At 47.0% G+C, this 18,580-nt stretch overlaps 1 protein-coding gene across 5 annotated transcripts in view; it reads left to right on the top strand.

Moving 5' to 3' along the window:
• The window catches only part of kcnab2a (potassium voltage-gated channel subfamily A regulatory beta subunit 2a), a gene marked incomplete at its 5' end in the record, with an annotated part of 158,829 nt that overhangs the window by 110,413 nt on the left and 29,836 nt on the right, over nt 1-18,580 (top strand). For all 5 annotated transcript variants that reach the window (XM_084316035.1, XM_084316037.1, XM_084316036.1 and 2 more), the window contains 3 exons: nt 1,202-1,239; nt 1,520-1,599; nt 18,342-18,386. In XM_084316035.1, coding sequence (XP_084172161.1) covers nt 1,202-1,239; nt 1,520-1,599; nt 18,342-18,386 — 163 coding nt within the window. The remainder of the gene's footprint in view (nt 1-1,201; nt 1,240-1,519; nt 1,600-18,341; nt 18,387-18,580) is intronic.

Here is an 18,580-nt window from a genome sequence, read left to right as displayed (position 1 = left end):
GCATCGATGGAGGGCCCGTCCGAGGACGACCTAGATAGAGATAGATCAGACCCTGTTAGCTCAAGCTCCTCTTTCAATCTTAACAAGCATTAAACAAAATGGCCCAGTCATCTATTCACTTTTGTTTAATACACGAGGCGTTGTCTCTAATGTTATCTAGCTACTGATAGCTCCCGATATCATCAGTTTGGTGCTGGCTGGTTAACGTGAGCTAACGTTAGCTGCTAGCCACAATGCTATACTGTTATACTGGCATATTCCATTCACGTTAGCATGTAGCTAACAATGTAGCTAACAACATCGCCGATCTTTTTTGAGACTAAACTATCCGCTCTTGGTGGTCACTTGTGTTGATGTTAGTTTTGTTTCATCAACAAATGAGAGGCAGAACACACAGTGAATGTATCCGTTTTGTTTATTGCACTTTTATTATACTTTGCTGAAAAATAAGTGCTGCATGCATAGGCATTTAAAGATGGCGGCTTGTTGATATTTCTTTGCAGGAAGTGTATTGGCACATTCAAGTTCTGATTGGTTGAAAATTGCCTTCATGTTCGCCACCTACTGCCATCTACTGCTTTGGCATTGTACTACATCACTGTGCTCAGGAGGCAAAACGAAGGTGCTCAGATTGCAAAACGAATGTCTAACTCTGCTGCCACTACGTTGCCACCTGGAAAAGCGAAACTCATCTGAAAAACTAAACGAAAACATCCTAGGTGTAACTCCAGCCTCAGTCTTGTAATCGGGAATCTTCGTTGTCGCTGTGGTCTCACACTACATGACTGATCAGCGACAGGGGGTCTCTGCGAGAAGTGACACAGGTTTTGGTGTTGGAGGTACTGGTATTTGTTTTGTCAGAGGAATACACTGGAGAAAGCAAAAGGCAAGGTTTTAGCAGTTTTCTCTTTTTCTCTGAGAGAACGAGCCGTCATTATTTCCTTGTCCAGGTCTCATTTTCCCCACTCCGCCCGTGCACTGATCAAACACCGATTTGCCTTTGATCTGGGGCTTTTTGTGCAAAATCGGGACTATAATCATGTAGTCTGAATGTGGCTTTAGGTGTGTGTGTGTGTGTGTGCGTGTGCGTGTGTGTGTGTGCGCGTGTAGATCAATTCATCTTGTGTTTGTGTTCATGGAGGTGTGTTTCTATTTGTTTTTGACCCTCTTCACACCTCCCCCCGTCTCTCTCTCTGTGCAGGAACATGGGTGACATTCGGTGGACAGATAACGGATGAGGTGAGAGCAGTTATTCAGTATATCAGTCAGCAGGCAGGGTTTCACAACTCTCCATATGATCCAGCAGCACCCAGTCAGGAGGGCTGTTCCCGCTCGCACTGCACACATATTGACAGCGGCGGCAGCCAATGAAGGACCATGTGCCATATGAAGGCGAAGCCACTGAGGCGTGCATGTGTAGGAGGTTTAATAATTGAAAACCCTTAAGCACCGCGTATTAGTGATCTCGTAACCTCCTCTCCTCCTCCTCCTCTCTCTCCTCCGTCTCTCCTCTCAACAGATGGCGGAGCAGCTGATGACTCTAGCCTATGAGAACGGCATCAATCTTTTTGACACGGCCGAGGTCTACGCCGCCGGGAAGTAAGTAAACGGCCTGTGCCACAGGTCACACATCAAGGAGCAGCTCATCACACCAAGCCGAGAGGCTGATGATGCGTGTGCCGGGTCAGATCCAGCGTGTCTGGCACAGAGGAGCCAATTACGTAACTCCAAAAGTCGATAGCCTTTGTCCTTTAACGGTACACCGGCATACCGTGTGCTCAAAGCATTGGAAGGGGTGTAAATGCTACCAGACCCATCTTTGGAATGGAATCTGATCGACAGGAATGCAATCTGGATGCGAGAGCTCTTGGCCCAGCAGGTGAAGCTGTCAGAGCGGCTAACGTTTGAGAAACACCAGGGCTTCCAGGAAGAAGCCGTTCTGTCCCTTTGCATTCTCAGCCTGATGAACCACAGGTCTTTGACGTAAAAACCCAGAGTTGATGGATGACACTTTGCGTACAACAATATTGTCTCCAAGGTTTCCTTATTGACATTCAGTCAAAAGTTTTGACCCGCTGCATTTCTTGGACTGCATTTTTCTTCTCTCTCTCTCTTAAAGGGATAGTTTGGATTTTTGGACATACATTTTTATGAAATACTTACCAGTAATGTAGTAGAATGCAAAGCTATTAGATTACTTACCGAGCCCTGTGGTTTGGAGTTCTGGCTGGGTTCTGAGTGAGCCGCTTTAGATGGGCAGCAAGCGGCAGAATGGGGTCACGAAACCCCCCTGATCTTTTAATTTTGAAAAAAAAACAAAGGCAGTTTATTGAAGTTTTTATAATTTATATTTGACAACAAACAATGAACATGAAACAACAATGCATGAACATGAAACAACAATGCATAGACACACTGTCTATGCATTGAGAACAACCTGTGAACAGGCTCCAGCATCTAGTAATACACTGGCTTTTTTCTAGAAACAAAATAGTGGCAAGTGATACAGTAGGAGAATCTGAAATGCTGCAGGACCACGGAACTCTCTGAGTAAGCTAATAGTTGCACATCCACTACACATACAACCCAATGTCCAAAAGTCCAAACTATCCCTTTAAGCTAAAATGTTGCACATCCTGCTGGGGCGCGTTTCCACGGGGTGTTTGATCCCTATCTAGATTTCAAAGCAACCAAAAGCGCACAGAGCCACACATAATGAGGAGATTAGACGGGAAAGCCACCGGTCTCGCGTTACGCAGGGATCTAGTTTCCACCGAGTCGTCGGGTCTAGAGGTGAGCTTCAATCTTCCGTCTGGAGGTGAAACCTCTGAATGTTGCAGTTGTCTCGATAACATGGCCTCCTCCTCCCGCGCGGCCGGGACACACGGGAACGCGCTGCATAATGCAGGAGACAAGCCGAGGTCAGACCCCCGAGGTCAGACCCCTGAGCCCCGTCTGCCCTCAACACCAGCCCTCAAGAGTGGCTCCACGGTCTTAACCCTTTCACTGCCACACTATCAAAGGGTTAATCCTTTCACTGCGACAATACAGAAGGTTAACCCTTTCTCTACCACACGACAAAAGGGTTAACCCTTTCACTACCAAGGTTATGTAGTGTGGTAGTGAAAGGTTAACCGTCTGTAGTGTGGTAGTGAAAGGTTAACCGTCTGTAGTGTGGTAGGGAAAGGTTAACCTTCTGTAGTGTGGTAGTGAAAGGTTAACCGTCTGTAGTGTGGTAGTGAAAGGTTAACCGTCTGTAGTGTGGCAGTGAAAGGTTAACCGTCTGTAGTGTGGTTGTGAAAGGTTAACCTTCTGTAGTGTGGTAGTGAAAGGTTAACCGTCTGTAGTGTGGCAGTGAAAGGGTTAACCGTCTGTAGTGTGGCAGTGAAAGGGTTAACCTTCTGTAGTGTGGTAGTGAAAGGTTAACCTTCTGTAGTGTGGTAGTGAAAGGTTAACCTTCTGTAGTGAAAGGTTAACCGTCTGTAGTGTGGTAGTGAAAGGTTAACCTTCTGTAGTGTGGTAGTGAAAGGTTAACCTTCTGTAGTGAAAGGTTAACCTTCTGTAGTGTGGTAGTGAAAGGTTAACCTTCTGTAGTGTGGTAGTGAAAGGTTAACCTTCTGTAGTTGGTAGTGAAAGTGTTAACCTTCTGTAGTGGTAGTGAAAGGTTAACCGTCTGTAGTGTGGTAGTGAAAGGGTTAACCATCTGTAGTGTGGTAGTGAAAGTGTTAACCTTCTGTAGTGTGGTAGTGAAAGGTTAACCGTCTGTAGTGGTAGTGAAAGTGTTAACCTTCTGTAGTGTGGTAATAATAATAATAACTTTATTTGTATAGCACTTTTCATACAGAAATTGCAGTTCAAAGTGCTTCACAACAGTAAAAAATACAGGCATAAGCGAGCATAAAAAATTAAATACAAAAAAATAGAGGTAGCAAGGTAAGGTAAATCACAGTTTTTCAGTAATACAGATAATAAAATAGAATAGATTAGATAGAGTAAAAAAGTGCTGTTTGATTCAGTTTAAAATGGGCAAAAAAATATAAAATAGAACGGACAGTAAAAAGTTATAAAATTGTTCAATAAAAAAAAATAACAGAGCAGTGTATCGCTCTTAATACTTTGAGTTTCTTTACAAAGTTCTAACATACAACAGAGCATCGCTCTAACATACAACAGAGCAGTGCATCGCTCTTAACTTAACAACAGAGTAGTGCATCGCTCTTAACTTTGAGTTTCTATACAAAGTTCAGTTTTGAATTACAACAGAGCAGTGCTCTTAAAATTACAGTGCATAGGAGGTAGTGAGATAACAAATTTGCATAGAACCGACACATGAATTTAATAGGAAGTGTATAAAAGTAGGTAGGGTAAGAATAGTGCAGGTAATTTGTGTCAGAATGTCCCTGATGTTTCATTGAAATGCGTGAGCAAAGAGATAGGTAGTGAAAGGTTAACCGTCTGTAGTGTGGTAGTGAAAGGTTAACCGTCTGTAGTGTGGTAGTGAAAGGTTAACCGTCTGTAGTGTGGTAGTGAAAAGTTAACGTTAGGTTATGACTATAACCAAGTTCTGTTAGTTAGGGCGATGCTTGGCTTCGCCTTCTGCACTATCTCGCGTACGTGCACGCGTACTGAATAAACCACAAATGTACCTCTAATACCAGTATTAGTCTGACCACACCCCTCATCAGCTTACCTTCATAAGCAGGTGTGTGGTCACCTGCTCTCCTCCTTCCCAAGCTTTCACCACAAGGTGAGGTCAAGGGCTGCAGCGGCCGTCCGAAGCCAAGCATCGCCCTAACTAACAGAACTTGGTTATAGTCATAACCTAACGTTCTGTATCGTTAGGGCTCAGCTTGGCTTCGCCTTCTGCACAAGGGAGGCCAAGCGGAGCCACTTGGCTGACAAATACACCCCGCTGACAGCCCCCCAAAACCATCAGAACAGGGAGGGCCGAGCCCCCCCGACCCCCCCTAATGGAGGGTATCCCCCCTATTAGAGGCTTCACGGGAAGGCGACGGACCCGACCGTGCGAAGAGCTCTCAAGCAACTTAACGCACAGGGTGAGCAGACCGTGGCTTGACCCCACGACTACACACACGCACAACCCGCATGCCACCCGGGAACGAACGGAGGAACAACCTCGTTACTGCCCCCAGAATCACGGGGTCAAGGGCAAACCCAACCCCGTGGCAAGGCCGTAGCAGCGGAGCGCGAAGGAAGACCCAGACCCACCAAAGGGACTGGACCCCCGGAATGGGGGCCCGGAGAAGTCCATGATGCCAGCATCAAGACCCCACCAGGGGGGCACCTAGTGACCCCGCCCCTCACATCGCCAGCGTATTCGGACAAAGGCCCCTCAGCCGAGCGGGCCCTGTCCCCCTCAACAGCACACCGCCTGGAACACAAGCCCTGCAACAGGCAGACAGCATGGTCATAACACACAAGAGTTAACCAACGGAACAGGCAGTGCACCGGGGAAGACCAGGCAACAGGCTGTCAACCCAAGCCTGGAACAACTGCGGACGAGGCAGGCGCCAGAAAGGACAGCCGAAACAGCCGCCCCGGCGGAAGGGACGTATGCTGGCGTTGTCGCATAACCAAGCTTTCAACAGCACGTCAGGAGCGGGATCCGTAGACCACACGGCCCCTGACAGCTGCCCACAGAAAAGCCCCTACGATCGGCAGACGTCATGAACGTGCAGGGGCACCCTCAACCGGAGAACCGGGAGTTGACACTGCAGCAACACACCAGAGAACCAACCACCCAGGCATCACCCCATGCAACGGTTGGTCCCATAACCCCTCAGGAAAACCCCGAAACGCACCGGCGGTACCACCGCAGCCCGCGTTCCGGTTCCCAACAGGGCCATCCCGGGCCTACAGGTCAACGGGCATCACCCCGGACCGGGCCCGGCGATACGGGGAGCACAGGATCCCAAAGGAGGTTAACCCCACCCAACAGGCTCCTCAGCGCCAAAACGCAAGAGAAGAGCGTAATATGGAAGACCAGCCCCCAGCACCCCGCACTCGGTACCAACAAGGGGTCCCATAACGCACAACCCTGTGACACCCGGATCGACCTAGCATTTTTCCCCCCGAAAAAAACCCTAAGTCCCTCAGGGTACCAGAACAGCAGATCTGCATCCCCAGCGGACAACGGGTGCACTGATCTGGACCAGCGCGACCAGAACCAGTCCCGTGCCCTAACCACGCCGACCTGCCAACCCCAGGAGAAGGGGCAGATATGCGCGTCTGATCCCAACATAAAAAGAAGGCGCCACCCAGACGTGTCGGTATGAACCGCGTCCGGCGGCCCACCCCTAGGGCGTGAGACCCTTCCCATATGCCCAGACCCATTCCGTCATCATCCCCTGACATGAACGGGAACCCATCGACAACACACAGGATGTCGGAAGAGGAAAAACCCCCATCCCAATTGCTCCATAAAAACGCTGTTTCACCAAAGCAAACGAGGCGCGCCAGTCAGCAACGGCCAAAGCACATCCTGAGCCAGCACTATGTGTGCGTTTGGACACACCCACATCAACAATAGGCCGGCTAGACCACCATATTGAATCCCCAAGACGCCCAGGGAAACGACAAGAGGGGCGAGATGCAATCAACTCCATGAATGAACATTCAACTCTTTATAAAATAAAGAAAAGGCATCACATGTATGACCTAACTGCACAGCTGGGAGTAAAAAACCCTGTGTTTTCACATGATTTTAATCCAGTCACTCCTCTTAATCAGAGTGTAAGACCAGATTCCCCCAGAAACACCTTCCCACATGAGACCACGGTCAAGAAAAAGATATGTAAACTGTGAGACACGTGACCAACAGACTCAAGTTTGACACAAAAACGAGCGCAGCAGGTTAAGTCCTGCGCTCTACCCTCGACATCTTTACGACACCAGCTCATGGAAGGCGTCGCCATAGCAACAACGCTATAACGGGCGGGGAAAACCCACCGGATCCTGTCATAACAGGAGTCGGTAGAATACCCCTCCCCCCCCCCCCCTCCCCCGCCAAGCACTGGCTTGGCCCTGACTGGCTCAGCAGGAGGGTCAACAACCTCTAAACCAATCAAGTGGGTAAAGGAGGGGTTTATCCGACACCCCCTCCCGAAAAACACACCTTCTATCCCTACACACAGAAAACAACCGTAGCCATTTTGAAAACCTCTGGTAGAACAAAACACATATAGCATAAGCTAATACAATGTTAGCTACCCACAAAGTGTAAAAGGGTTTACAACAAAAAACACAAGTCGCCTGTGCGTGAATCCCATACCCGCAGCCTAAGCTATAGGAAGACGTTGAACGAGAGTAATGGCTAGGCCATGAAAAGTGTGTACGAGCATTACTGCAACTAACAACACAGCGTTGTGAACACATACTTAGTTAAAGCAATGGAATATCACCAGTTCTAATTGCATGTGGAGCATCAAGCTAATAGAACCTATTACCGAGTGTAAGTTGCAGACCTTGCTTAAAAACTCGTAACACAACACAACTCATTCCCCCAACGTAACAGGGTAGATTCATAAAACACAACCCCACCACATGATTTGTATTGAAGAAACACACAGTTTGTTCGGCCAACCACAGTCCCCCTTATATCAGGGAACTTTTTTATTAAATAAATAATATGTGATCAAGGCACAAAATCATAGGGGGGCCGGGGAGGGTGTAGAGGAGGGGACACAGAGGGGGAAAAGTCACTCAGCGGCGCCTGCCACCTCGCGCCGCTCGAGTCTGGCCACCCCGGGGAGCCCCGGAGGGACGGTAGTTTACAGTCTGCTGGACACGACGTTCCCTACCGTCTCCTCCGGTCTGGGATGGGCCGGCGGTGGCTGAAGCGTCGCCTCGTCTCCTAGCCCTCTTGGCAGGGCCAGCAGCGGCGGCGGGAGCAGTGGTAGCGGCGACGGAGACAGCTCGACGTCGCGGAAGCCTTCTGCCCCCACCGGCAAGGACGGGAGGCGGAAAATGGGGTTGGAGGATGGATCTCTCCTCTGCCATCTCTCTGCATGTTGAGGTCATCAATAGCAGGGCCTTCCCGAACAGGCCAGCGTCGGAGAGGTCGGCCGTCAGAAGAGGGGCTCTCTTCTTCTCAGGTACACGAGCCTGCTCCAGCCAAAGGTGACGCTGGCCCAGGGTGGCCAGGGCGCGCACTTTACCCATGGCTATGGCTAGCACCTGGGAGAGGTGCAGCACAGCTCCCGCAGCCTGGGTGATCTGATCGCACCTCACCTCGTTCAGATCCGCGCCGCCCGTCATTATCCCCGATACAAATCTAGCCAGGTGGGCGATGTTAGAAGCCGCAGCCAGCGACTGTGTACCGGCGATAAATGACTGGTCACCCCAATAAGCCAATCGCCTAGCCGACCTCCCCTGGAGGACCGGCTTGCATAGGGGCTCCCACACCATATCCGGACAGAGGAGCGCGGCCATCGGATTGTCAAGCCGAGGTACGCCCTCCCCCATACCTTTGACCAACCCCGACACCCGCGTAACTGGTACGTAGGCGGGAGTCAGTCCCATGATGTTGGAGACCGCCTGGCCCCGACGAACATAGGCCCCCATCGATGGGAAAAATGGGTAGACAACGTCCACCCCTCTCACCGGGGGACGCTGCCAGGGATGGCCTATGAGGTCATCAGGGACAGGAGCAGGCAATGGCTGCGGCAGCGGCACACCGTTTGCAGCGGCGGCTACCGCCATGAGCTCGGGAAACAAGGCCCGCAGTTCCCCCTGCGGACCCTCCTCCACCGACCCCGCATCCCTCGCATACAGCAGGCTGCGACTGGTCAAGGAGCCACAATCCGATGCGGCCGACAGTAGGGCATCCTGTTGATGAGGCCAAGGTGGTTCCCCGACATCCTCGAACAAGGCGCCCCGTGGAGCCATTTCCCCCCACCCCGGGGTCTCCGGAGGAGGGATACTCTCCTCCACGGGACCATCATACAAGAACCCGTCCGCCTCCTCCATGAAGTCTTCAGTTTCCATCAGAAATCCAGAGTCGGACGCGGCCTCGCTGGTCTCCAGCAATTCCCCAAACCCAGGCCGTTCGCGTCTGCACGCCACCATGTGACGACGTGAGCGAGCAGACGCAAAAAGTTTTCGTCGCAAATCCCCTGGCTCTAAGACAATCCCCCGTTCATCAACGGGCGATTCCCCAGAAACAGAGGAACCAGAGTCGAGATCAGGCCATCGCCGGAGCGACGGCTCCGAACCCTCGGCTCGTCGGTGAGGAAAACTATCCACCGGCAGTCTCCCGGGCTGGGTCGGCAACCACGAGAGTGGCAACAGCCCAGCACCGGAACGCACGACGGAGGCGGGAATGGAGAATCGGTGGTGAAGAGTAGGTCTAGCGGGTCTACTCTCCGCGGAATACATTATGACCCAAACCTTTTTCTTATATAAACAAGTGAGAGAAGAAAAAGGTTAGGCACAATGTAAACCTAGTCACAACTCTTTTCAACTTATCAACGACACGTCAAGTGGGGTACTACCGAGGCACTTCCTTGTGGTGAAAGCGAGAAGGAGGAGAGCAGGTGACCACACACCTGCTTATGAAGGTAAGCTGATGAGGGGTGTGGTCAGACTAATACTGGTATTAGAGGTACATTTGTGGTTTATTCAGTACGCGTGCACGTACGCGAGATAGTGCAGAAGGCGAAGCCAAGCTGAGCCCTAACGATACAGAACCGTCTGTAGTGTGGTAGTGAAAGGTTAACCGTCTGTAGTGTGGTAGTGAAAGGTTAACCGTCTGTAGTGTGGTAGTGAAAGGTTAACCGTCTGTAGTGTGGTAGTGAAAGGTTAACCGTCTGTAGTGTGGTAGTGAAAGGTTAACCGTCTGTAGTGTGGTAGTGAAAGGTTAACCGTCTGTAGTGTGGTAGTGAAAGGTTAACCGTCTGTAGTGTTGTAGTGAAAGGGTTAAGCCGCAGACCTGAGCTGAGGTACAGTAGTGTCTTTCTCAACAATAACACACAGTCTCAGTAGTGGGTGGAGAGCAGGTGCTCCTCTGTGTATAGCCTCCTGGCTGGGTGCTGAGCCATGAACAGGAATGTGTGAAGGATTTGGGGAATGGCGGTACTGTTCTGAAGGCTTGTACAGATGATCATCTGCCTGACTGTGGCCATAGAGGGAAGAATAGCATAATTCACCTCTTTATTTTATTTTGGAGTACTTCCATTTCCATGGATTTCTTTTCTATTCGTGTATCCTTGCACAGTATTTGCCTCTTTTTTTTTTACGAGGAAGAGTCGAGACATTCAAAATGATCGCCTATATTTACTCAATAGGCAATGATGATATTTGACCTGTTCAAGTCCTTGAACACGTCTTCTTAGATTCCAAGACGGCTTAATCAGTCTTTGTAGTACATTTTGATTGGATTGAAATAATCGAGGGGATTATCATTTGCCAATGCCAACAGTGCCGCGCCGAGTTTTCAGATCCTAAGAATATTCCAGGATTTCATTGTACCAATATGTCTGGGTGTATATCCCAAATAAATAATTCCCCTAAAAATGAAATCCAAAGCGAAACGATGAGAGATTATCCGGTCGTCTCCTCCACTCCCGCTGTCTTCTGGAGTCTCTCCCACCGCTGACCGCCTCATTCCCCCGTGCAGCTTTCAAACAAGGCGGATACTCGTTGACCCTGGGAGTTCTCAGGCTATGAGAAACAACCGCACGCTTGATCTCTGACACACCACACATGTAGGGGATTACAAAACGGTGACATTAGAAACCACAGATGAACAGGAGTGACAGAATCCTCCCCACTCAGACACACGGCTGCTGTGGCAGTGTCTCACAACTGGGCCTGTCTTTATTCAGGTGCTAATCCTGACGGCTTGCACCGCAGCGCTGAGAGGCTTATTGCACTACGCAGACAGACACACACAAGCACGCACGCACAGACTGACACACACACAGATATAGAGACTGCCATCACGGTTGACTTTGGATTGCTAAATGTTGACTCTGTACTGGGAGTTTGGAGAGATAAAAAGGGTTTTGTATGCGAAGCTCACAGTCGAAGCCCCTTCCGATGCAAAGCGTGCCTGGAACCGATTGTCTAGCTTGTATTATGCACGTGTGTACTCTGGGCCCTGTTTCATGTACGTGGTTCAACTAAGTCGATCAACATGTCCATTATCCAGCTTCAGTTAACCCGATGTTCAAAGCCGGGATTTTCCTGTTTCACAAAGGAGGATTCAGTCTCGTTAACTCAAGCCAGACTTGAGAGTCAGGCTCAAGTCAGGCTAGATGCGCGCTCCCGTTTTAGGTGGAAAGCCAGCACGTATCGATGGCAGAGACCCTGATTCTCAACGGCATTGATTGATTAATTGATTTAAGACTTTATTGACAGATTGCAATAGGCTCAATCGCCTCGCCGACAAGTTAAATGCGTTATCTATAGGCTAATTCTAAGTCCCTCATTACCTCAATCAATCAGATTATATTTCTTTAAACTTGCCTGCTGGATTGAATAATCAAATGAGATCTTGCTAGCGAAAATAACTAGTTAACTGTTATACAGAATTACGAGACAGCTTTCTTGCCCATTGATTGATGTATAGTCAATATTTAACTTATCTCCAATGTGGTCCAACGGGTTGTTCTTTTGACTTCCACACGGACGACCCGGGTTCAAGACCGGGGTCCTTCTTTTTGCAATATAGGAATAATTCAATTTGGTGCACGTTGAGAGCTATATAAAGAATGACATCCTCAATGCATGTAGATTTATAATATTTTAACTTAAAACCAGGCTACTTTGGCGTATAATCATTAATATTATATTCAAAAAAATCATATTGGAAACACGGGGATTTGAACCCCGGTCGGTGGATTGGGAGGCTTGAGCACTGCCGCTGGGCCACTGGGCCAGATGGGATAAATTCATTGTTTATACATTAATGAACGAGAGACCCGTGTTTAGAATATCTTTTGTTTTGAATGAAGTTTATCTCTTTATCCTCATTCATTAATGTGACGTCAACGGCTCATTCAATTTCTCAAATCCGTCAAACAGCGCATCTCATCAGACATCTTAATCCCAGTTACAATTAAAATAACCACATCATGTGTACATCGCACGAGCGAGCGCCACCGTCGCCACGGTATATATAACGTGCATTATTTAGGACAAAGTGAATTTAATATCAGCATTTTGGGTCTATTTTACATTTCAAAAGCCCCCTCTGGAAGAATGGAGCACAAAAACGTAATTCAGAATGGTATAATGCAGATCGTAGACTGTGGGAATAGTTTCAGGAAACGGGCTGTCACTTCTTTGCGGGGGCGTGGCGATAGTTCAGGCTAACTTGAACTTGAACTCTGCTTTCGACCAGGCTCAAACTTTTGGATATGTTGTCATGGTGATTTGGAAAATCCAGGTACATGAAATCGGAAAGTCAGGCTAACCCAGTTATCCAGCTAAAGTTATCCGGCTAACTCGGTTATCCCGGTACATGAAACGGGGCCCTGGTCAGGTCCACAAACCAGGTAAAAGGATACAAAACGGACCGGGTCGGACAATAAATAAAATATTTATGAATGAATATTGAATCTCTGGATCGGAACCTAGCTAGCCTTTCCTATATGCACTTGACTATCGTGTGAAGACAAATTATAAAAAATAAAATAAAACATTTTATACAGTATAGCCGTTTTTTGTAAAACACACCTGTCAAAATTGTACATTTTAAAGTATTCTGAGTAACTGGCATAAGAGTCTTCGCTGTCATTGTATTTCTGGCTTTAGGCATTTAGCTCCAGATACATAGTAATGAAATGATTAAGCTACTGTGTGAATCAGTGACAAGGTAATGAGAGGAAACATCATCTGAAAGGCAGTGGGGACGGGGTAGTGTGTAAATCCACGAGTACTATCCCATTCAGATAGAGCTGCTGCAGTAAGTCATACCGTAAATTCATGCACGGATAAAGTACCTAATTAAGCCGCGGTATACCTGCTCAGAGCGCACTGACTGACTGACTGACTGACTGACTACACTTTCTGCTTGGCCTCCCAAGTTACTCACATTTCAGAGGAGCAACATACAGTGTCAAGACACACACAACAACACGCAAATCCTCGTTCTCCTCTCTCTCCCTCCCCACTCTCTCTCTCTCTCTCTCTCTCTCTCTCTCTCTCTCTCTCTCTCTCTCTCTCTCTCTCTCTCTCTCTCTCTCTCTCTCTCTCTCTCTCTCTCTCTCTCTCTCTCTCTCTCTCTCTCTCTCTCTCTCTCTCTCTCTCTCTCTCTCTCTCTCTCTCTCTGGGAAGTCATGAAGCAGACACGGGTCCAGAGGGCCAATAACATCTGGCTTGTCAGAGCCTTGGCGAATCAGTCCTACTCTATTCCCCTCTCCCTATCTGATGAGCCAGCAGCAGGCTGTACCTGACACACACACACAGACACAGATAGACAGTCGGGTAGGAAAAGGGGGGAAAGTACAGAGGAGAGCGTAGGGATAATGGAGGTAGAGAGAGGGTGAAGGGAGGAACAGGTGGTATAGCGTGAGAGACTGGGAGAAGATAAGAGGTTGTCACCTGTTTGCGAAGCCGGAAAGCGCTGTTCATAAACCTGCCATCCTCACTGTAACTTTAGTAGAGCTTGTCAGGTTTCAGCAGTCTTACCTCTATGGAAGTGCATCTAGCAACTACCTATCTAAGCTAGCGACTACCGGCTGTCAACACCACCATTCCTCACATTTTATGCTTAGGTTAATATAAAATGCTTCCTAGTAAGTGAAATTAAATTACATTACCGTCGCCCGGGGTATCTAAAGTTAATTTCATGTTAATTTGCCTGACTGTGATATGAAGCCAGCAAAGCGTAGCGGTGGAAATACAGCCAGGGAACCAGCAAGCCTAACCCTACCAGCAAGCATAACCCTACCCTAAAATAGATATGGAAAACACTTTTCTTCGCAGATTTTCAAAGATATAGAGATTTTTTTTTTTCTTTGCAGCTTGATCAGCAAATGTCAACCAAGGCGAATATATAAAAGCCTGAGGGAGTGGCACAGGGATTGATAACACTGAGGCTATCAGGGGCACAAATAGCCTAAAGGTTAGAGAAGCGGGGGTTTTGTAACCCGAACGCCGCCGGTTAAAATCCGCAGACGAGCAGGGAAATCTGACTGGAGAGAAGTCGATGAGCAAATCCCCCCCGACGGCTCCTGTGAAGCTGTTCATTGGTGACCAGTTGGCAGGCTGTGGCCGCACTTGGCAGCTCCCAGGTGTGAATGTGTGTAAAGCTGGGTGTGAAGCGGGGCGTCGCTGCAGAAGAGCTCAGTAAGTCCTCCCTGGGTAAATGAAGGTTAAAAATAAATATTGCTTCACGGTGCGTGCGTTCCCTTGCAATGAGGCAGTAGTAATATCACATGGAAGCCTGTCATTTAGATGTCACGGCGAGGGAAGTGGTGGGAGCCTCTACTGACAGCTGCTGTTGGGCATAATTGGCACCCCATTTTATGTTCGGGGGATGACCTTCAGCAGCTTTTAGAAGTGGCAAACAAAGAAATGGACAAATTAAAATATTGGTTTGACACAAATAAGTTATCACTCAATTTGAAAGAAAAAAAAACGTCATGATATTTGGAAATTGTAAAATAAACACTGATCCTCAACTGAAAATGTAAAAATTGAGAGAGTATATACAAAACAAGTTTCTAGGGGTCTTAATAGACCACAAACTCAGCTGGAAACCCCATATAAAATATTTGTGTTCAAAGTTAGCGAGAAGTATTGGTATACTGGGCAAGACTAGATATATCCTGAATCAGAAAACTCTATATACAGTACATTATATTGCACACTCATTGTACCATATCTATCATATTGTGTTGAAACCTGGGGAAATACTTATAAAAGCAACTTACAAAAGATATGCACACAAATAGTCTGTTTGTAAGGAGTCAAACATTAAAATTCATGGACTTAATCAAATTCAAATCTGCACAAATTATGTTTCTGGCCATAAAAAACAAATTACCAAGCAACATTCAAAAAAAATTCATGGCTAGAGAGAGTGTTTATAATTTTAGAGGGACATTAGCTTTAAAGCAACCTACGGTACGTACAACTCTTTTTTTTTTGATCCACTTTTTCTCCCATTTTTCTATATTTTCTCCCATCCCAATTTCGTATCATCCAATCCAACCCTCCCCTGTCACGAACGCTGTTTCTTGCCTCCCACAAGCCGGCTGCAATGTGGACTAAGTCATACATAGCACAAGTCCCCTCCGGTACTTGAGGTAACAGCAGTCGCATCTTTTCACCTGCGCAGCTCGATCTCTCAGTGTCGAGGAGTAACGCGTGGGAGGCTCACGCTGCCCCCGACACTTCCTGATTCTACTGCGCAGGCGCACCAACCGACTTGTAGGAGTCGCTTGTTCACAACGTTCGATCCCCACCCTTCAGTTTTCCCTCCCCGTAATACGGCCAATGTGTATTACTGCGGACGACCAGCTAAACTGAAAACAATGTGGAGAGCTGGATTCGAACACGCGAATCCTAGCGTCTCCACACTGGTGGCGAGTGCCTTGCCCACTACACCACCTAGCCGCCCCTGTACGTACAACTCTTAAAAGTATGTGCATTGCAGTTTGTGGGGTATCACTCTGGAATGGTCTGGATGCAAGTATAAAATTAAGCAAAAATATCAATCTATTTAAAGGTAGCTATAAACAAGCACTTATGGACACATATAAGAGAGAGGAGCTTGAGCAGTAATGTGACTGCCTATTATTTTTTCTCATTTGGATATTTGGATATATAAAAAAAACTGTACTTTTATTTAATTTTTTATTATTTGTTATTTTATTTTAATTAAATGATAATGTCAAATATTGTAAGGAAGGGGCAGGGCTTGATAAGTTGTTTTACTTCCCCCTGTTCCTTCTCGAACACTTATTGTATGGAAATAGTCTTTGACTATTTACCTTTTTGTTTTTTAAACTTGTTTTATGTTTCTATGTTTGAGACAAATAAAAATCAAATCAAATAATTGGCACCCCCTTTTCTGTTAAAGGAACGCGCCGACATTATGGGAAATACGCTTACTGTCTTCTCAAGAGTCGGACAAGAAGATCGATACCAATTTCCTCTGCGTCCAGTAGAACGCTATCCGGCTGCAAGCTAGTGGTCTGTATCGGCTTCCATTCATTTGTGCTACGCTAGGCTAGCTTGCAGCCGGATAGCTTTTTACTGAACGCACAGAGAGGAAATTTGTATCTATCTTCTTGTCTGACTCTGGAAAAGACTGTAAGAGCATTTCCCATAATGATAGCGTGTTCCTTTTAATGAGGGATCAGGGTCCTGGGCCCATATTCTTAAATCTTCTCAGAGTAGGAGTGCTAATCTAGCATCAGTATCACTGATGTCCATATCCCAACTTTATACATTATGAGCTAAAAGGCAGAGCTGTTCCTCAATGTGTTATAAATGTGGGTCACTGTCCCTACTGACCCCCTGGTAGCCCTTTCACCCTCAGCAAATCTAGACTGAAGCTCTTTCGTTGAAAAGAAAAAGAAGCTCGGTAATGCATTATACATGTGCCCATATGTACCGTGTTCTTTTATTTATTTATTGAATAAAATATAGGTTTTGGACTTTCCTTCGATAGTTTAGTTGTTGCTTTTGTATGCCTGGGGAGAGATTGTGTGTGTGTGTGTGTGTGTGTGTGTGTGTGTGTGTGTGTGTGTGTGTGTGTGTGTGTGTGTGTCTGTGTCTGTGTCTGTGTCTGTGTGTCTGTGTGTCTGTGTGTATCCGCATCTAATCTCGCAAACTACAGGGCCGATTTGGATGAAACATCACACATAGGCTGACAGCAGGCCCAGGACCTGAATCCTTAAATATTTTTCAAATCACGCAAGTTTTCTATTTGAGTTAGTTTCCATCATTGTCCATTGAAATATTACATTCGCTATAAAGTTACACCTTTTGCACACCAGAGGGCGACACTACACAGCTCTCTGGCACCTGTTTACAACATGCCACAGTGACCCTATTGTCGTTGATATTCCTATGCATTAAAAACATTGGGAAACATTTTCCCCAGCAAATCTCTTTATTGCATATTATTATTGTGCTGTCGGAATGGTCTTATGGGTCTTTACAGGTTAAGTATTTAATGTTCGCTATTGCCTATTACTAGGCCACCGTCATCATCTTATCAACCAGGAGATGCTCATGAAACCTAGTATAAAAGTGATTATGCACGGAAACTAACAACATTGTGTAAGTTAAGCAGGGTTGTGATTATAGGTGAATATCTTAGTTACAACAACATTGTGTAACTTAAGCAGGGTTGTGATTGTAGGTGAAGTATTTCCAATGTTCACTATTTGGACGGAACAAGACTGCTGCTCTGGCCAGCAGCCCTCACTCTCGGGGCTCCACAGTGCGACTGACGACTTAACGTTATCAGCCCAATAAACTCTGTTGAACTCGACAGGATGTCAATTCAAACAAAGAACACAATTTCCACAATCGCGATGGCTTTCATATGTGGACAAGCTAAAAAAAAACGACGAATTCCCTAATTTCAGTGTTTCGAGCCTCTATTTAATCCTCTCTCTCTTGCATTTCTGATGGCACTTAACTTATAATGCAAAGTAGGCCAATACCAGAACCTATGGAACCAGAGAAACACCTTGAGAGTCACAATCTAACAGATATTCAGCATAGAAATTACAAAGATTTATTACATGGCGTTTTAACATTCGCCAAAATGCTTGATTGTGATTGGTCAATAGCGCTCGGTTGCCCCTGACAGCGGTCAATTATTTCTCGATAACTGAGCGCTGTCATGGGAAACGCGCAATAATGACCGCTGTCGGGGGCAACAGAGCGCTATTGACCAATCACAATCAAGCATTTTTATCGCAGTCACGAAAGCTAAGCTCAGCATATGCACAGCTGCACTACATCAGTGCAATCAGACCACACACCTGCCGGCTGCCGGCGATGACAGAGGAGCGACGAACAACTGCGTCTGCATTTGATCTCGTATTGTCGATGGTGTAAAATGAATTAGGTATATTGTTAGTAAGTTAGCCCTGTAATAAGCGGGATAATGTATAGGTATACTCGGTCATTGTCGCAAAATAATTGACCTCGGCTACGCCTCGGTGTTCCAGAACTCTGTGTCGGTCAATTATTTTGCGACAATGACCTCGTAGCTATACATTATCCCTTACATATCAAGCCTCTTTCCTATTTGTTATTTCAGGAGTGTAATCTCTCACCCCTCTCTTTCTCCTCTCTCTCTCTCTCTCTCTCTCTCTCTCTCTCTCTCTCTCTCTCTCTCTCTCTCTCAGGGCGGAGGTGGTACTTGGCAACATCATAAAGAAAAAAGGATGGAGGTACAGAGGCTACATTAATACATTTTTTCTCCTACCCTTCTGTGTTTTTCATTCTGTCCTACCGGTCCCGCTAATCTAATGTAATCTCCTGGTCTTCGTACACCTCGGGAGGGAACAGTGTGTTATTGTGAACCGGCAGGGCAGGGCCATGCAGCCGGATGAAAGTTTAATGCCGGTATAGAGGTGCTACAGCC

The sequence above is a fragment of the Notolepis coatsorum genome (genome assembly GCF_963971535.1).
Source record: "Notolepis coatsorum genome assembly, chromosome: 6".
NCBI lineage: Eukaryota > Metazoa > Chordata > Actinopteri > Aulopiformes > Paralepididae > Notolepis > Notolepis coatsorum.
The sequence above is the reverse complement of the archived record's forward strand: the minus strand, read 5'-3'. Positions and strand labels throughout refer to the sequence as shown.